This window comes from Microtus ochrogaster, chromosome 7, assembly GCF_000317375.1.
Source record: "Microtus ochrogaster isolate Prairie Vole_2 chromosome 7, MicOch1.0, whole genome shotgun sequence".
Classification (NCBI taxonomy): Eukaryota; Metazoa; Chordata; class Mammalia; order Rodentia; family Cricetidae; genus Microtus; species Microtus ochrogaster.
In genome coordinates, this window is record NC_022014.1 from 84,514,080 (window position 1) to 84,534,984 (window position 20,905).

The following is a 20,905-nucleotide window of genomic DNA, read 5'->3' on the forward strand; positions in this document are numbered from 1 at the left end:
TTAAATTAGGAAGCAGAGGCAGGCAGATCTCTGTGAGTTCAAGGTCACCCTGGTCTACAGAGAGAGTTTGAGAATAGCCAGGGATACACAGAAAAACCATTAAAAAAAAAAACTGTCTCAAAAAAATCAAAACAAAGCAAACAAACAAGCAAATAAATAATTAAACCGAATTTCTGCTGGACTTGAGGCACGCACCTTTAATCCTAGCACTTGGGAGACTGGGCAGGAAGATTTCTATTAGTTTGAGGTCAGCCTGGTCTACAGAATGAGTTCCAGGACCCTCAGGGCTGTTACACAAGGGAAACCCTGGCTCAAAACAAAAATAAAATGAAGGAAGAAAAGAAGGACAGAAAGAAGGAAGGAAGGAAGGAAGGAAGGAAGGAAGGAAGGAAGGAAGGAAGGAGAAAAGAAAGGAAAATACCAAAATTCAGAGTCAAGTTTGTAGTGAATGTGTAGTTTTATTGTCACTATAAAGCTGATAAGAAAATTCAAGTCAAATCATCATAAGCTGACTCTGGGGTCAGCCCAGTGTGTGCATAAAGCCTGAGTTTTATCTAAGCCACATTGGTAAATATACAAAGTTCTGCCGAGTTGAGAAAACAAAAAAGAACACACATGTCCCACATTTCTAATGGATTCTGATGTGTGTGATCTAGTGAGGGTGTCCACAGCTGTACACACACAATTAGAGGCCAAGGGTAAATGTTCGGTCCTTTCTCCATGGCCCTCAACTTTATTTTTTGACCCAGATTCTCTCACTGAACCTGGGTCTCATTATTTCAGCTACAATGACTGGCTAGCAAGCCCAACAAGGGAAGTACTTACTGTGCAAGTACCAGGAGCGTACAAAACTCATTTTTAAAAAGTCAGGAATGGCACACATCTGTAACCTCAGCGCCAGGGATGTGGAGATGGCGGGGTCACTAGTGTTCACTGGTAGTCAGCATAGCTGACTTGGTAAGTTCCAGGCCAATAACAGACCATCTCAAAAACATGGCTATGTGAAGAACATCTGAAGTTGACCTCTAGTCACACACGCATGTGCACACGATCACCTGCATACGTGTAACTGAGGTGTAGGGAGTTGAAAATGAAGAATCTAAGGGTAAAAGAATTTTTAAAAAATCCTTTGCCAGATAAGCCCATCCTACCGACACCAGTTTCTATTTATTTATTGTTTGTTTGTTTGTTTAATTTTGAAGACAGGATCTTATACATACCAGACTGGCCAAGAATTGATTCTTTTATCCCCACCGCCTAAGTACTGGTAACAGGTATGCATCATTATGGCCCACCTCCTTTTGTTTTGAGGCAGGGTCTCACTATGTAGCTCTCGCTGGTCTACGTGGACCAGACAAGCCAAGTGCTGAGATAAAGGCATGTGCCACCACCAGACCAGGCCTGGAACGTCTAGAGCCTCTGCCTCCCAGTGCGGGGACTAAAGGTGTGCACCACCATGGTTAGTGTAGCTCTGGAGAGCACATTCAGGGAATTGTATAGAGTTAGGTAAGCATTCTATCAACTGAGCTTCATTCCCGTTTCTAAATCCATAAAAACAGTCCTTGTCCAGTCAGCTGTAATTCCAGCACTTGAGAGGCTGAGGCAGATACCTAGGCCTCTTGGTAACCAGGACAGGAAGAAGTAGACTTGCTAACTCTCTGCTGTATGTCCACAGATACACTGACCACTGCTGTCTGTTAACAACAGCTCAGGAAACAACTAGGCAGGGCAGAGTCTAACTGTGACTTCTCCCAGAAGGCTGAATCCACTGATAGAAACACCACTGGCTTGTGGGCTCACTTTAATTAATAATTTCCTACAAGGTGAAGTTGAGCTTACTGTCCTAAGTGGAAACCATAGTAAAAAAAAAACAAAAACAAAAACTAATTTTCAGAAGCTTATACAGTGGTCAGCAGATAAAGGTACTTGTAGCACAAACTTGGCAACCAGAGTTCAATGCCTGGAACCCACACAAATACAGAAAGAAAACCAGTTCTACAAAGCTACCCTCCATCCCTCATGCTCCCCCGTCAAATAATCTAAAAATAGGTATAAATTTTTGGTTTTCACTTCAGACAAAAATAAAGGACAACACGGTTATGGGGGTTTGAGTGAGCAACATTCCCCTATAGGCTCAAATGTCTTAACACTTAGCCCCAGTAGCTGTTACTGCCTGTGGAGAGTATGGAATCTTTAGGAGCTAGAAGCTTGCTGGAGGAAGTACAGCACTGGGGTCGGCTTTGGAAACCCACTGCCCACCCCATGCAACCTCTCAGCTTCATCTGTTGTTATGGATTCTCCCTCTGAAAGTCAAAACAAACCCTTCCATGGCTGCTGCTGGTCGTGGAGCTTTATCCCAGCACCAGAAAGGAACCAACAGAACCGTCAATGTGCCAAAGTCTCATCTGTGGTTAAGTCAATGAGGAAGTATCCTTAGGCAGTGTCACCAGAAAACCAAGACCTAAGTCCGCCTCAGTCTTCCGAGGGCCCCTGTTAGCAGTCTGTCTTTACTGGGTTTGTAAGGAACAGGAAGTAAAGCAGACAATGTTGGAGGCCTGGCCTAGACCCTGACCCACAGTCAGATCTCACTGGCATGGAGGCCTGCACTTACTTTTTCAGATGCAGTTGCAATTCGTGTTCCCTGCAGGTTGAGAGCAATGCAGCTCAGGACGCCCTCATGTGCGGGAATGTCCACTGGTGGCTTCTCGGTGCTGGCCAGGTCCACAAGCTGTACGTGGCCGGTGTGAGTGCCAGGGAAGGCGAGAAGGGAGTTGTTACTGTTGGGACACAGGACACAGAGACCTATGCAGAGACAGAGGGAACTGGTTGGAAGACAACACTGGCTAAGCCTGTTTCCTCAGCCACAAGTCAACTATTTGTGGAGTGTATCGACCTTGGAATAGTCACTGACTGGAAAGAGTCTTGGGGCTGACCAAGCTGCTGCCCATGAGACCTGCTTACACAGGGAACACTTGCTGAACAATTTACTACTCAACACATTTATCTATCAGGCGTCCGTCTTCCATAATGCCAGCTACTGAGAATACAACAAAAATTACAGAATTTAAGAACTACTCCATCAGCAATAACACAAACTCTCAAATACTAAGAGTCAATCTAGACAAAGATGTAGCACAACATGCAGAGACCCAGACATACTTCCCAAGGCCATGGTTGGAAAAGCCAGCTTTGCCTGTCTAACTCATCCACAGCTAAACCCTCAGCACACAAGCTGACAGGGAGGGTTATGAGGAAGAAAGGTCCTAAAAGACGCCCCCAAAATGCACAAAAAATGTAAATGTATAAAGTAAGACTGGAAGATTAATTTTAAAGTTTCAGCAATAATGGCAGAGTGGTACCAGTATATGGATCACTGGAAAAGAATGGAAAGTCCAAAAGAGACTTTTGATTCTTACTCATCAAAACAAAGGGAACCAAAGTAATGTAATACACAAGACAAAAACAATACCCTGTATCAAAAACAATAGTTCTCAGCAGGGTGCGGTGGAGCACAGCACCTGCAAAATCCCAGCACTCAGGAGGCTGCGGCAGGAGTGTGTGTAGGAGGCCAGCCTAGGCTATGAGAACCTGTCTCAATAAACACAAGTATTCAGAGAGCTGAACATGTACTTCCTGGCTAGTGTGTCAGCTACTCTGGGAGCTGAGTCAGGAGCAGTCGAGTCCTGAAGTTCAGGACTAGCCTAGCAAGACTTCACTCAAAACAAAAAAAAAAGAGGTAAGAGAGAAAAGGAAAAGAGAAAAATGAAGGGAAAGATGGGGTAAGCATGCAATTTATAGCACAACATGACTGAAGGGAAATGACCATTTCTGCGACAGTATGAGGGTGAGATTGGATACGTAAGTCAGTTACAAAAAGTCTACTCAAAAAAGAAGAAAAGGCCAGAGCTCAGCAGCTCCCAGTGTGGTTAGCTACGTAGGCAGTCAGCAGAGGAAGAACCCCAAGACTGTGGTAAGGGTGTGGTATCCAGGATGCTAAGGGAGCTCGGGCAGGCAGGGAGGAAAAGCTAGCACTCCCGCGCTTGTCTGAGTGCGCACAGGGCACCCAGCCTCTTCTGTGTCCCCACTGCTGCCTTCCTCTCCAGTTCTCACCTTTAGGGTTATAGCAGGTTTCAAAGACGTGCAGCTGATGGGGATTGTGTGTGAATGTAAACACCTTAATCATGGAGTCCAGAACCACAACAATTCTGAAAAGAAAAATGCAATCAGAGCTCCTCTCCTCAAAAATAAAATAAGCATTTTGAGATTTCTGTTCCCACTGTGAAACTCAGAAACACAGGATACCTCACACAAAAATGACTGGGCTTGTTTTTATTTTTTGTCAGGGTCTCAGCTGGCTTCAGTCTCAAATTGACAGGGGTCCTCTTGTCTGATCCCCGAGTGCTGGGATTGTAAGTGTCTAGCAACACACCTACTTTGTGTTTTTTTGTTTTTTTTTTTTTTTTGAGTTAGGGTCTCATACAGCCCGAAGTGGCCTTGAACTTGTTACATACTCGAGGGTGGCCTTAACTCTTTATCCTCTTGCCTTCATTTCCCAAGTGTTGAGATTATAGGTGTGTGCCACCATTCCTGTTACAAACAGGTCCAATGTGGCCAAGAAGCAAAAGCATAGGGGCTGAGCACAGCTGGAAGGGCCCACCATCCTTCAGAGCACAGCTGGATGGGTCCACCATCCTTCAGAGGTCACTCTCAGAGGAACTTCATGAGCAGACAGACATCTCAACTAGAGCATTAGCAAGGTGAGACACATCACAGAATTACACTCTTACTCTTAAAACATTTCTATAATTAAGGAAATTGTACCAGGAGTTGTGGCACAAGCCTGAGAAGCCCCTCCTGCCACCTGGAAAGCTGAGACAGAATAGAAAGACTTTAGGGCCAGCTTGGGCTACCTAGTTAAAAAAAAAAACCCTGATCAACAAACTAAAACAAAAACAGAACAAAACACCACCCAAAAAATTTACAAGTAGAAAATTATTATTTTGGGTCAAATATTTGCATTATTACAGCCTCTAAACACTACCATAACTAAGCTAAGAATGATGCAGGAGCAGCTCCCACATACACTCAATTCTACAGCTACAGCTGACATACAGGGAAATCTTAGGAACATGACACATAAATCACATCAAGTGAAAACACAAGGCATAGTGATGAAGCTCTTCTTTCTCCCAGTCAACAAGCTAACAGGGTAAGCTCTGTAAGGCAAGGCTGGGCAGGGCCTGCTACTTTCAGCAGGAAAGAGTCAATGACAAGATCAGCCTCCAAGTTCTCCTCTACACGGGACAGCCAGTAAAAGGTAGCAATTGACAAAGCCCGGCTGACACTGCGGCGGTGCTGACATGCAGACCTGGGACATCCCCATGCCTACCCAGAACATCCCTCTGCAGAATCTAGCAGCCAATCAAATTTCCAGCCTTCTTCAAGGCAGAAGAAACAAAAACAAAGTAAAAAACAAACAAACAAAAAACAGTGACCAAAAAAAAAAAAAAAAGCCACCCTCTTCTGCTATGGGTCATAAACTAGTTACTGACATTTCAATACACTATTCCACAGAAAATCACTGTATCTGTTTTTTCAGGAAAAGAAACTCCACTTACAAAATTACCACTGAACCCACCTATCTCTCCGCAACTTGACAGCTTTGACCTCTGTGGAGAACTCTATCTCGATGACTGTCTTCTTCTTCAGGTCATCCCAGATCATCACTGAAACACCAGAGTGAATATGGCGTCACAAGTGGCCCACAGTGCAGAGCTGCAGGTGGCATCTGACACGTGAGGCCAAACGGCAGGGTATGGCCAGGCTTGCAAGGCTAGGTGGAGCTAGCCCTCAGAACCCTTCCCAACTCACACAAGCACAACCAAGGTCTTAGGAAACCTACCTGTCTACACACTCAAGCCTGCTTCACCTGAATGAGCTAAACTTGTCGAAGTGTTTCAGTGCCAGAGAGAGTGAAAAGGGGGCTGGAGATGGCCTGGTGGTTAACAGTGCTTTCTGCTCTTCCAGTGGACTCAGGTTCAGTTCTGAGCACCCACGTCTGGTAACTCCCAATCACCTATAATTCCAGGTCCAGGGACTCCAATGTCCTCTTCTGGCCTCCTCTGGCACTCACAAACATGTGGTGTACACTCAAACACACATGTACAGAAACAGATTTTTAAAAACCGGCTGGGAAGATAGCTCACTGTTGAGTATTGTCTAGCATGCCTTTGGAGGCCTAGGTTCAGTTCCTAGCACCATAAAGAAAAGGGGAGAGTAGGGGGGAAAGCAGGAGAAGGAACCGGCAGGTGGCAAAGAGAAGGCTCAATAGGTAAAGTTTCTGTGCTGAGTCTGATAACCTGAGTTCACTACCTGGAACCCACCGAACCCACATGGTGGAAAGAAAACCAGTTTCTGAAACTTCTCTTCCTTACCCCATGCATAAATAAATAATTTTTAAAATCTTTAAAAATGATGATAGATAGTAGGGAATATAAGACTTAGCATGAAGAAAAGGGGAGGGGCAAGATCCCTACCCATAACCATACTACTTTTTCATCTCTCTAAAACAAAGGCAGAACTGCAGGGCCAACCTCACCTGAGTGCTGGCTGTTTCCCGTGTGCACAGAGCTCCACTGAGAACGGCAAGCCTAGGACCCATAATCACCTCTGCCTCTGTACATGGTCCCCTTTCTTTCCTTTTTGGGAACTCGGTAATAGAAACAAAGCCTCAAGACACCCAAGGTACTTTCCCGCCCTCACAATCCTTTCTTTTTTTCCTATATCAGACACGAGCTATTCCAATTCTTTACCAGAAACTAGCTTACCCTCCCAGTACACCCTCAACTACCACTTAGTTGCTGTGGGATAATGCTCTTGTAAAGATTTGTCAGTCTTTTTGGTTTAATAAAACGCTGACTGGCCAGTAGCCAGGCAGGAAGTACAGGCCCGGCGACCAGACTAGGAGAATTCTGGGAAGAAGGAAGGCAGTCCGCAGTCACCACCCAGATGGACAGGAATGAGATGAGAAGACCTCATTGAGTAAGGTACCAAGCCATGTGGCTAACATAGACAAAAGTTATTGGTTAACTTGAGTTGTAACAGCTAGTTAATAATAAGCCTGAGCTAACAGGTCAAGTCAACCAATTTATAATTAATATAAGCATCTGTGTGTTTTGTTGGGACTGAACAGCTGCAGGACCAGGCAGGACAGAAACTTCCACCTACACTTAGTCTCCCTCATCCCCAAGACGCGCCCCACTTCATTCTCAAGTAACCCGCCATCTTCCCTGTGCTTTTCTCTCTCCTTTTCAGGTCTTTTCCCCTCACGCTTTCTTCCTTCAGATGGGACCAGCTGTGCTCACTTCCTCCTTCTAACAAAAGCTAGATTAGCTCAACCAAGGGTGTGATGTCTACAGTGAAAAGAAATTTTAGGAGGGCCATACCTCTCAACTGTAATTTCCTCTAACATATATATATATATATATAAAACAACAGATCCACACCAATACTGTAACCCATGCACCCACAGCCAACCTGGCTCTTTGTTCTATGTGAACAACAAGTTAATGTTTCTATGAGTCCATGGCTTTCAGCAGGGGAAAAAAAACTTCCCTAGACTTTGCTTTACCAATCACAGTTACACCACTACCCACCTACAGGTGAAGCAAACCTCAGTCATTAACAGTTGACCTCCACCTACTCTCTGGAAGCTCCTTTCCCAGTGGTTTTCAACACCCCAGAGGACTACTAGAGAGGCTCTCACATGGTTACAGACATAAGACGCTCTACAAAATTCAGGCACCAAGACATACATGGCAAGGTTTTAAAGACAGGACTACTGTACCTTTGTTGGGAGGATATTTCGGCTTTTTTCCACCACCAACTAAAGCTAAATAGTTACAGCGAAATAACATTTCCACGTGGCCAACTCCTCCTTCTAAAAATTCTGAAATGATAATTTAAAAGTTAAAATGTTTAGCAGATGGGAAAGTGACAACATGCAACGCTAAGCACTCCACTCATTTATTTACTTGTTTTTGAGCAGGGTCTCACTATGAAAGCCCTGGCTCTAAGCCCTGCTTAAAACTTAAGAGCTTTGCCTGCCTCTGCCTTCTGAGTGCTAAGATTAAAATACATACCACCACAGCTGACCTAGCCAGCATTTCATTCCCACACTATTTCAAGTGTGTGGGTGCTTTGCCTGTGTCACATCTGTGTACGACGTGTGTGCCTGATGCCCGCAGAGGCTAGCAGAGGGTATTAGGAAATCCTGGAACTGGAATCGTACAAAGTCGTGAGCTGCCATGTGGTGCTAAGAATCAATCTTGACTGCTAAGCCATCCCTTCAGGTCCTAGCATTTTATTCTTAATCATCAATTTGTAACCAAATACCATCTGAAGTAGAGATGGTGACTACCTCAGAAAACAGGCTTTCCTGACTTCTCTCAAGTTTCTGTCATTGTGAGCAACAGTCTCTTGAGAGCTAAGAACAAATTCCCTGAGAAACTAATTGAGTAAAAGTGGAAAATGTGTATGTGTGTGTGTACACATATATACCTGGAAAAATCTCTCTCTTTTTCTCTTTTTCTTTAAGACAGGGTCTCTATATAACCCTGGCTGTCCAGGAGCTCACTATGTATCCCAAAAGGCCTAGAACTCACAGAGATCCTCCTCCTCTGCCTCCCGAGAGCTAAGGGTGTGCACCATCACAACCAGCTCCCAAATTCATATTTTAAGATGCAACAAGTTCTATAGATTTTGGAGAAGTAAGCAGTTGTGGTGCACACCTGTAACTCCAGTACTCAGGAGGCTGAGGCAGGAGGATTAAGAGTGCAAGATGGCTCAGTTGGTACAGAGCTTGCCATGCAAAGCCCGACTATCTGAGTTTGATCCCCAGAACCTATATAAATGTAGAAGAGAACAGAACCCACAAAACTTTGACTTCAGCATGTGCACCCAACACTGCACATGTTGAAGAGCACAAAGCTAGTTTATACTATATACAAAGACAGTCTCACAAGTAAATAAACCAACAAATGGAAGAAGTATACTAGAAGCCCTAAAGCAAAGGCTAAGTCAATCCGTGACTTCATGTGTGGGGTGTTTACGTGTATGCATGAGAACTATTCTAACCGTCTATTGTACTAAGAGATGCAGCTCAAGGGAGCAGCTGCTTTGTATGCATAAGGCCCTGGGTGGGAAAGAAGGGAGGGTGGGTGGGTCAGCTGATCACAAATAACTCATTACTGTTAACGCATTACTGTTGAATCACAGCGATTGTACTTTTAGTATTGATGTCTGTATGGTTAGTTGTATGTCAACTTGACACAAACAAGAGTAATCTGAGAAGAGGGAACCCCAATTGAGAAAATGCCTCCATAACATTTGGTTGTACGTCAGCCTGTAGAGCATTTTCTTAATTAATGGCTGGTTGATGAGAAAAGTCCAGCCCATTGTGGGTGGTGGCACCCCTGGATTAATGGTCCCGAATTCTATGAGAAACGAGGCTGAGCAAGCCACAGGGAGTAAACCAGTAAGCAGCACCCTCCACAGCCTCTGCACCAGCTCCTGCCTCCAGGTTCCTGGCTTGTTGAGTTTCTGCCTTGACTTCTATCAACGGACAGTTACGTGGGGTATAAAAGTTGAATAAACCCTTTCCTCTCCAAGTTGCTATGGTGTTTCATGAAGGAATAGAAGACAGTATCTGTTTTCAGTCCGAGACAGGGCTCTCACTCTGTAGAGAGTGCAGAGATTAAAAGCTCACACCACCATATCCACTGGTGCTTTATTAGTCAGGGCCCCACTTTACAGCTAGAACTCACACTTCTCTGCCTCAGCCTCCAGAGCACTGGGATTACAGATATGTGCAACTTCAGCGGGATGATAATTTTCTTTTATAGAGCTAAGATAGTACTGGAATCAGAAAATTTAAAACCCAACTTTGGAGAGAAATGGTTATGATTCTTCATTTTCTTTTTTTAAATATGTATTTATTTATTATGTATACAATATTCTGTCTGTATCCCTGCAGGCCAGGAGAGGGCACCAGACCTCATTACAGATAGTTGTGAGCCACCATGTGGTTGCTGGGAATTGAACTCAGGACCTTTGGAAGAGCAGGCAATGCTCTTAACCGCTGAGCCATCTCTCCAGCCCCATGATTCTTCATTTTCAATAATTTATCTAAAATTTGTTCACTTATTGTTAATGCTTTATTATCCCAGTAGTTAAGGACCAGGAACTGACAAACATTTAAGAAAAAATATATAGGATGAGAAAGTAAGCTGAAAATAACTCTACTTATCAAAATTAATCATAAAAATGAAAAGCACAATTATTTTATTTATCTATACAATTTCTAGTTCCAGCTTTTGAAAATTTTTGTTTTATGAAAACACAGACTAAGGAGCTAGAAAGATGGCTTAGCAGTTAAGAATAGTGGCTGCTCTTCCCAAGGGCCCAGCTTTGACTGCCAGCACTTGTAGCTCTCAACTGCCTGTAACTCCAGTTCCAGGGAACCCAATGCCCTCTTCTGGTCTCTTGTGAGCCAGGCATGCATGAAGTACACAGACATACATTCATTACACACACACACACACACACACACACACACACACACACACACACAAATTTTAAATAAAAAAACAAAACATGGATCAAGACACCAAAATAGCTAGGCGTTAGTGGTGGAGGCACAGGCAGGTGGGTCTCTTGAGTGTGAGGCCAGTCTGGTCTACACAGCAAAACTCTGTCTCGGGAAAAAAAAAAAAAGATATTGAAATAAGTAGGAAGAATTATAGTTTATCATTATAAAGAAAAATTTTCTCTTTCCAGACTGTTTTGTTATGAAGCCCTGCTTGGTCTTGAACTCACTCACAATCCTTCTACAGCAGCTTTCTGAGCGCTATGATCTGAATGCCAGGGTTACAGATATGTGCCATTAAACCCAGCTATTAATACTTTGTAAATGCTGGACATTTACATAACTGGGATTAAACCCATGATCTGATGTCTCTAGTTTTACATTCAGGAAGAAAAGTGCATTAAATACACCTTATCCTTCCCAGCAGAGGCAGCAGGCTGAGGACGTGAGGGGAAGAGAACCATGGTCACCCCGTTTACAGAAGGTCAAGGTCTTCTCTCTAGACTGAGGGCTAAGGGGGAATTCAGGAAACGATCGCCATACCGTACCTTGTTTCTCTTTTTCTTTGAGTGGATCGGTGTTATAGACTCGGAATCCATTTTCCATTCCACATGCAAAACATCCTAAAGTAAGAAACATGGAAGAGACATGTTAATCCCCAGGGCTGTTGCCAGCAGAAGGGGTCCAGGGAAGCTTCTGTCACATGTTCAAACCATATATGCTGTGTACTAAGCCACAGCGACCTGGAATTTACCATGCAGTTTCCCCGCTCTGGGCCCTTCTCTGGCATTCCAGTGGGCCAGGTTTCTGCTTAAGCACCGGACACACCTCTCACTTGCGCCAGACTCTCACCAGACTCCCCTTCCACAACACAGTGCTTGAGTGCTGTGTCAGGTATAATGTTAGGGATGTGCAGTGCTAGGAGACAGGGTGGAGGCTGCTCTTTTCCAACTCCACGGTGACCTCCTAGAGAGCAATCCTGAGGTCTCCTGGGACCTCACTCTTGATTGTTCAGACTCCTCAAACTCCTGTCACAGTCACAAGCAGTGATTGACTTAGGACATCCCAGTCAGTCACTGTCTCCAAGTCACATACTGAGATTGTCAAGGTCCAAATAAAAGGTACTGCTAGGAACTGAAAAAACACCCAGGACGGGTGGTGATGGCGCACGCCTTTAATCCCAGCACTAGGGGGGCAGAGGCAGGCAGATCTGTGAGTTCGAGGCCAGCCTGGTCTACAAGAGCTAGTTCCTGGGAAATCCTGTCTCAAAAAACAAAACAAAACACCCAAAAAACAAAAAACCACCCAGGTCTCAGGATGATATGGTGATTCCTATAAAACCACACTAATTAACTTCAACTATTACTGAACTCAAGCTTCAGCTGAGACAAGGAAACTCTTCATCTTTTCCTCCCAATTCAATGGTGCAGTTTGGTTCCTCACGGCAGTGGGTTAAGGGAGGCAAAGGTTCTCTGTGGTTCCAGCTCTAGTCCACGCTTCACCTCCAGAGACAGAGAAGACACCTGCTGCCTGCCTCTGGCCTCTGCATGAACAAATGATCTCCAAACCCACCAAGAGCAGCCAGTCGGTGATGGTGTATGCTTTCTATTCCCAACACAGGGGAGGCAGAGGCAGGAGGATCTCTGAGTTTGAGGCCAGCCTGGTCTGCAGAGTTCCAGGACAGTTAGGGCTACACAGAGTAACCCTGTCTCAAAAAAACAAACCAAAAAAAAAAAAAAGTTGAAACCAAAACAAAAGAAAACCAACCAAAACAAATAAACAAACAAACAAAAACAATTCACCAAAAACAAAACAAAACAAAAAGAGCAAATCTACAAATCAGTATAAGCCAAACCAAGTTGTAACAGACTCAACGCATAAGGCTACTCTAGCAAGAGACCTTGGGACTCCTGATCCTCCGGCCTCCACTTCCCCAGTGCTGAGATTACAGGACTCTACCACCATCCCTAGTATTGGTCCAAAGCCATGACCTCATGAGAGCTAGGCATGCACTCCATTAACCGAGCTACATTCCTGTGACTGTCTGAGTAAGAATGGCCTCCATCTGTCCATGTGCAGCTTTCATTGGTTAATGAATAAAGAAACTTCCCTGGCCTGGTGATAGGGCAGAACTTAGGTAGGTGGGGAAGATGGAACGGAATGCTGGGAGAAGGAATGCGGCACCATGGAGCCGCCAGAGACAGACGTGCTGAATCTTTCCCGTATGCCACTGCCACGTAGTGATACACAGATTAATAAAAATGGGTTAAACTGAGATGTAACAGTTAGCCAATAAGAAGTTAGAGCTAATGGGCCCTGTTTTAATAAATACAATTTCTGTGTGGTTATTTTGTGTGTAAGCCAGCTGGGCGGCCAGGACAAACAAGCAGGCCCCTCCATGCAACAATTGGCATCAACGTGAGGAACTAAATCCACTTTAAACACCTGAGAGAGCTTAATTTTAAACACAAAAACAGAGAGTTTAACACAGCTTTTTGCTCTTTACTGGCTCCCTTAAGGGAGATTTTCCTGACTCAGCCGCAGCAGGAAAAAGTAGCGGTTTTAAAATGCTGGCTGTCTGGGCCACTGCCAGCGCGAGCCCTGACTGTTTTAGGCAGGTCTGGCTACAGAGCATCTGAGTTGGGTTTGTGAGCAGCATCTGCATGCAGCTTGCTTGATGGCATCTGGACTGACAGTGTACCTGGAACTTGAGCAGTGTGCTCAGCTCAGAGACGCAAGCAGCTCCACCATGCTGGACTGTGCAGAGCTAGCTGAAACTACCATATATGTCATAGTAATAGCACGGCTTAAGTTTTAAACTGGGCAGGCAAATAGGTAGTACCGTATTACCCCTACTAATGGCACAACTTGAGTTTTTAAGAAGCACTTATCATTTTAAGACATGCTCCTGGACAGTCAAGAATTACAGATTCAGACATAAAAGACCTCTAAATGGGTCACAGTGTTGGATAAATGTATGCAGGCTTGGGAGAGAGAGGAAGAGTATAGAGTCACAAAATAAAGTTAATGCTTAAAAAAGGGGTAAAGTCTTTAAAGAGGCAGAGTACAAATAGTGATAGATTAAAAGGAGTAAAGAAAAATAAGCCACGTAAAAATGGAAAATTCAGAGAGTCTGGATTCTGTATATTGTTGTGTTTTTCTTTGAATTTTTTTGACTGTGAAGGAGCTAAGTACAGAGAGACATTTCACTGTATGGGCTGCTAATCTAAACCAGCATGTATATTCTAAGGGTATCTTGACTTCAGAATTTGGGTCTAACGACATGTTGCTTGGGAAAAAGAGGTTCCTCTTTTGCTTACAGAAGACGAGAACCTGTGGATTGCTTCCAGGCAAATATGGTTTCACAGACCACGCCCCCCTGAAAGGTCACCATGAACACCCTCAAAAAATTACTTTGCCCAACTGCTGACTGGAATGAACCTAGCACACAGGATATACCATGAAAGACCTAATTAACAGCACCCCCAAACAGCAGGAAGCAGTATGGACAAATCTATGCCCATATTCCCAAATACTGACTATAAATGTTTGTTTACATTTAAAAGAGATATGACATAGATATGAATAATTTGCTTTGGTATGGATCTTGGTTTATTTGCTGTGGGACAATGGTATCCTGTCAATTATATTTTAAATAAACACTGATTGGCCAGTAGCCTGGCAGGAAGTATAGGCAGGACAACCAGGCAGGAAGTAGAGGCAGGGCGATGAGAACAGTACAATTCTGGGAAGAGGAAAGCTTATTCAGCAGTTGTGACTCTGCCACAGAAGAAGCAAGATGTCATTGCTGAAAAAGGAACTGAGCCATGTGGCTAATACAGATAAAAATAATGGGCTAATATAAGTTATGAGTCAATAAGAAGCCTGAGATACTAGGCCAACAGTTTATAACTAATGCAGACCTCGTGTGATTTCTTTGGGACTTAGCAATTGTCAGGACAGAAACCCTGACATTTATCGAGACAAATTTAAGGTCAATTTTGTTATATTTATATTTCTGATCTTGATTAAGGCATTGTGTTTGTGCAGCCCATTTAAGAATGCAATGTAAAAGGTAGTCATTTATAATAAGTCAAGACTGTAGTCTGGACTGCTTAACTGGACATGCAGGACCCACAGAGAAATGACTGCTGAACTTGCCTAAAGGTGAGATGATCCTTCAGGGTTCCTGATTCATGAAAGAGTCTGCGAAACATTCTGCAGGACACAGAAGAAAGCGACTGAACTGTCTTTGGAATTTCCTGCTTTATGAAAAAGTCTGTTGGATACTATGGGCCTGTAGGCTGAAGATGGATGCCCCAATGGTACAGAACTCTGGGTCACTGTCCAGGCGGTGAGATGTCTCTGTCAATGCTAGAGTTTTGGAAGTTGTTTACAATGTATTTCCTGTTTACTTAGGTAATATTATATCCTTCTGGAGTCTTTGATGGAGTTGAAGAATGTATAGTTATAGTTTTCCTTAGTTATGATAAAAGATAAAGTAGATATAACTATTGTAACTGCAATTCTTGCTTGCTAATTGTTTTCTTATATGTAATTTTACTATGTTAAAGTTAAAGCCTTCCTTTTTGTTTAAACAGAAAAGGGGAAATGGTGTGGGAGGTCCTTTTGTCTATGTGCTGCTTTCATTAGTTAATGAATAAAGAAACTTCCCTGGCCTTGTTGATAGGGCAGAACTTAGGTAGGCGGGAGGACTGAACTGAATGCTGGGAGAAGGAAGGCAGACAGAGACACCATGGAGCCGCCAGAGACAGACATGCTGAATCTTTCCCGGTAAGCCACTGCCATGTAGCGATACACAGATTAATAGAAATGGGTTAAAATGAGATGTAAGAGTTAGCCAATAAGAAGCTGGAGCTAATGGACCAAGCAGTGTTTTAATGAATACAGTTTCTGTGTGGTTATTTTGGGTGTAAGGTAGCCAGGCGGCCAGGACAAACAAGCAGACCCCTCCATGCAACACCCATCAGCTCATATATTAAATACTTGTTGTCTAGTTGGTGTAACTGGGAAAGGTTTGGAGATATGGGCTTGTTAGACAAGGTGTGCCACTGTCAAGGTGGCTCATCAGGGCAACAGAAAAGTAACTGCAACAATTTGCCAGCTCAAAAGCTATTTTCTTTCTTTCGTTTTTGGAGACAGGGTCTAGCTGTCTTGGAACTCACTCTGTAGACCAAACTAGCTTGAAACTCAAAAGAGATTTGCCTGCTTCTGCTTCCCAAGTGCTGGGGTCAAAGGCATGCACTGTCATGCCCAGCTAAAAGTGAATTTCTCAAGGAATTGTATAACTATTAATTCTGTAAAAGGTTTTATTACCAAAATTTATTTTAAAAAATACTGATTTTTTTTTCCTGCTCTTAAATTCAGAATGTTTGGCCAGAGGATGCCCATTGTACGTCTTACCCCTACCATGCTGTGCTAACTGTGTTTCTTCACAGTCCCCACAATGGGACCAAGCCTAAGAGAGCAGCCACCAGGTCAGTAATCCCAGGCTGCTCTACAACACTGCAGTCTTCCAAGAACTGCCAGTGCCTTCAAAGGACAAGAGTAAATCTGCCCATCTCCAAATCTAAAGGAAAGCTTCCTACACCTGTCACAAGACAGACATTTTCTACCCCTTAGCTTTGTTTACCTTAGAAACATTATAGCTATCCTTCAGGTTTTCATTATATTGAATGCATCCCTCAAACCTCCTGAAACAGCTAGCCCATGAACTCCAAGTAAATATATATAGATAAGATACACAATAGTACTACCTACTTAAAATTATTTTTTTTTGTACCCCAGCACTTCAAAATAAATTACTTAAAAATTATTTTAAGAGTGATGGTGTGAGTATGGTATATGAAACAGGAGGATCAGCACAGTTTACACAGTGAGTGAGACTCTATCTCAAAAACAAAAATGGCTAGGTGTGAGGTATAGGGAGGGGATCTCTATGAGTCCAGAACAGTCAGAGATACACAGTGCAACCGTCTCAAAAATAAACTTAAAGGTTTTTTTTTTTTAAAGGAAAAAAATCATCTTCTTAGCCAGGGGCAGTAGTAGAATCAACCTTGTAATCCCACCTACCCCAGAGGCTGTGGGTAGGAAGATCCCTTGGCTCAAGATAAGCTTGGCCAAGAGAACAAGATCCTGTCCCAACAACAACAGAATTCAAGTTAAGCTCATTTTTCTGGGATAGGAAATCATACATTTGCTTAAGTGCCTTCAAAAATCTTATTTTTGAATGCCAAGATGTTAAAACTCTTAGAAGCCCAGAATAACAGCCTTTAAGCTTTTCTCTTCCTTTGGGGAGATTTAGAAAAATGTAACAGAGCTGGGCGGAGGGCCGCACTCTAATCATTGCTCACAGGAGGCAGAGGCAGGTGAATCAGAGCTTGAGGCCAACCTGGTCTACAGAGTGAGTTCCAGGGCACCCAGGGTTACATAGAGAAACCCTGTTCCGAAAAAAACAAGGAAAAAAAAATAGAAAGGGGAACTTGACATCGGAGGCAGGGGTTCCTGCCCACATCTTTTAGTACAGCACACAGTGATAAAAAAAAAAAAATCTCCCCCAAGACCCCAAAACTCATAGAGCAGCTCCCAAAAAGGCAAATCATAGACGTCTTTTCATTCTATTGAACAGAAGAAAATACCGGAGGGGAGGAAGAGGGATATTGCTGGGACCCGCATCAAGATGCCAGCCCACAAGAACCACGACAAACTGCCGCTCCGTGACCGGTAGGACCTTCGACGACACCCGATGGCAACGTAAAAGCTTTAAGACCCTTATGCCCAGCAGTAAGCCTGCGTGGTCTAGGCACCCGGTAAAAAGTGAGGCTGCCCGCGGGGAGAGGCAGCGCGTCCGCAGGGACGTGGGTTGGGGGGGTGTGCTCACCACGCTGTGGTTGCCCTGGCTGGAAAAGCGGGGGGTGGGGATGTCTCCATACAGGGTGGTTTGGAGATCTCCCCCAAGAGTCTGGGGTCTCAGGGCGTGACCGAGGTCTCCCGTTAGGGTCGAGGGGGACACTCGCGACAGACAGATCCGGGGCCCTGCAGTGTCGGGGTCTCCCGGAAGGGCTGGGGTTACTGCCACGGAGCCGGGCCCGGAGTCTCACCATGGTCCTGGTTGAAGCCGGCATACAGCAGCCCGTTGCCGTGGGGGTTACACGGCAGAAGGTTCATGGTGCCGTCACGGGGGGAGCGGGGGTCCCTCGCCCCTCAGCACCGCATTCCGCTCAAAACCCGACGATCTACCCCGTCGCGCGGCGCTAGGGCCGCCGCGGCCGGAAGCGACGGTCCTAGGGGCTTGCGTCTTGCGTGTGTCGTCAGCGCGGGCGTCGTCAGTGCGCGCGGGCTCGCTGGTGCGCGTGCGCGCGCGCAGCTTGCGAGCCCAGTGCACCGGAGACTTTCCAGCCCTCGGAAGCTGGTCGCCGGGGAAAGCCGAGCGCGTACGTGAGGGGCGGGGTGGACGGATCGGAGGAGGAGCTGCGGAGGGAGGTAGGTGCCTTGGCTCTCACACAGCCGGGCAGGATCGACGGGACCGCGCCCGACACGCCTGTCCACGTCGCAGACTCTCCCGGAACCCTGGCCGCCTTCCCACGGAACGCACGTTCCCCCAGAAGCAGCCTTCTTGAATTCGCACTTGCGTTTTCCAAGAAACGGACCCCCGCCAAGAAACCGACACAGTCAGCCGGGCGGTGGTGGCGCACGCCTTTAATCCCAGCACTCGGGAGGCAGAGGCAGGCGGATCTTTGTGAGTTCGAGACCAGCCTGGACTACAAGAGGTAGTTCCAGGACAGGCTCCAAAACCACAGAGAAACCCTGTCTCGAAAAACCAAAAAAAAAAAAAAAAAAAAAAAAAAAACCGACACAGTCGATCTCCTGTGTCTTTCTGGGCTCCCCCAACCGACTGACTCGTCTTCCCACAAACACAAATCCCCCCAAGAGACACCTTCCTCACTCCAAGAGCCTCATAGGACACAACCCTAGTAGGAAAGTTCTTCCCCACCCCCGCCTTCCGCACTAATCACGGGGTGGGGGGCTGTTGAGTGGGGTGCCCTGGTCACAGAGGTTTAGACCCCAGTTAGACCACAGTCAACTTGAATGGCTACTATTCTCCGGATCCCTTCTTTCCTCATTGGCCTCTCCCTAAGTTTACCATCCTTTCCCCCAGTAAAGACAGCATCTTGGAAGTAGCGAGCCATCATGTAGGAGTCCTGTCCTTGAAGTTTTGGCCTCCAGAACTTCCAAACTGTGAGACTAATGCTTCTGTTATTTGTAAACTATCCCATCTTGGGTAATTTTCTGTGAGAGTTCTTCAGATGACCCAAGATATGCTCATCCATCTCTCTGCCCCATCCAACAACCTGGGAAAGAAGTGAGTCTCACAGGGAGAGCTTGTGAGCTCCCTCCCCCCCACCTTACAGCCTGATTTCAGTTACCTCACTAACAAGCAGCTTTGATTTTGCTTATGAAACCCACATTTAATTTGATGAAGCTTTTTTTCTCAGCAAAGTGAGTCTGGGATCTCCAAATTTTTGCAAAAAACAAACACCACCATGACATCTATAATGCACTTACTTTGTCTACATAAATTTTAAAGATTTATTATTTTTTAAGTGTGTGTGTTTCTATGTAAGTGTATGCCATATGGGTGAGGGTACCCTCGGGGGCCAGAAGAGGAAGTTAGATTCCCCTAGAGCTGGAGTTAACACGTGGTTATAAGTCACCAGATGTGGATGCTGGGGACCAAATTCAGGTCCTCTGTAAGAGCAGGGGATACTCATAACTACTGAGCAATCTCTTAGCCTAAATAATATCAGGCTAAAAAAAAAGCTTTCTGGGTAGGAAAATTTCTGCAATGCATCCATTTTCACAGGGCAAATGAAGACATAATCGTGTGTGATATGTTTTAATCTCAGAGTTTGGAGAGAAGCTCATACACCTGGGATTAATGAACCCATGCTCAGACTTTCCAGTGAATGCCACAGGGGAAAATGACAAAGGTTCACTGGGGTTTAACCTGCATTTCAGCTATACTCTCTGTGTATTCACCACCAAAGCATGAACACTTTAAAAAAAAAAAAAAAGAATTTATTTATTGATTATGTGTTGTGTCTGAATGACTGCAGGCCAGAAGAGGGCACCAGATCTCATTACAGATGGCTAGGAATTGAACTCAGGACCTCTGGAAGAACAGCCAGTGCTGTCAACCACTGAGCCATCTCTCAGCCCCATCATAAATACTTTTCTTAATATGTTCCATTTGATAACTTTCATTCTACAGAAATTTGCTGTAGCACTTGCTGGCTCTATCGCTTTTTCAGGTCCCCATAATAAACTATGTTAGACTCGGTGTGAAAAATGTATCTATTCTACAGCAGTCTGGAAGGCAGAGGTTCAAAATCAAAATGCACGAGGGTTGTGTTCACTCTCAAAGGTCCTGGGGAACAAAGGCAAAAAGCCTCTGGGCAGCCTGTATGTTCCATAGATATCAGGCTTCCAAAAGGCTCCAGGTCCCAGGAGTTTACAAAAAAAACAGGTCTGGACATGGTATGTGCATGTGATGTGTTCCCTAAGCTGAGGCATAAGAACCTATGTGGAATGGCTGACTTAGCTGGGGCTCTCTCCCGCACAGCCCACCATCCGTCCCAGCAGCACTGAAGAGGGGAGAGAAAGACATTTAAGGAACTTTCTCCACACAGCTGGATGCCCACCCGTTAGCTTCAAGTCTTCAGTGGACCACACAGCTGTGCTCCATCTTCTCTGAGGACATCATTTCTATGTCTCTGGAGTCCTGTAAATTGTTAAATCTGTAAATCACTAACAAAAATCATAGAATATCCGATCTTTATCTTAGTTCACTTTTTCTGCTATTTAATCCCTTCTTGTGCCCTGCTTCCCAAGTAGCAGGACCAGAAAAGAGACCTAGACTTGAGCCTTTGTAGAATCAGTAGGGTTTTTGGCCAAGAGAGTGACAAGGGTTTCGTCTGTAGGGAAATGCCTGGCCACAGCTCTCTGCTCCAATAACCTCTGACATTTGCCAGGAGACACATGGATGCTGTCGTCACTTTATTTTGTGGAGACAAGGTCTCACTCTAATCTTGGAAATCACTATGAAGTTCCAGGTTGGTCTAACTATTACAGCAAAAATGCTCCAACATCCCAAGAACGGGGATAGCAGCCATTAGCCCCCGCACCCAAAACAGGGGCAGCAGCCATCAGCCCCGCACCCAGAACTGGGGCAGCAGCCAT

General features: G+C 44.9%; 1 protein-coding gene across 1 annotated transcript in view; it reads right to left on the reverse strand.

Annotated features, from left to right (window-relative positions):
- The window catches only part of Wdr45b (WD repeat domain 45B), a 24,513-nt gene extending 6,568 nt beyond the window's left edge, over positions 1-17,945 (reverse strand). The window contains exons 1-6 of the mRNA XM_005350916.2: positions 17,767-17,945; positions 11,194-11,268; positions 7,847-7,948; positions 5,639-5,726; positions 4,111-4,205; positions 2,612-2,802 (exon numbers count right to left, since the gene is read on the reverse strand). Coding sequence (XP_005350973.1) covers positions 2,612-2,802; positions 4,111-4,205; positions 5,639-5,726; positions 7,847-7,948; positions 11,194-11,268; positions 17,767-17,833 — 618 coding nt within the window. The 5' untranslated portion in view covers positions 17,834-17,945. The remainder of the gene's footprint in view (positions 1-2,611; positions 2,803-4,110; positions 4,206-5,638; positions 5,727-7,846; positions 7,949-11,193; positions 11,269-17,766) is intronic.
- Between the last annotated feature and the right edge of the window lie 2,960 nt (positions 17,946-20,905).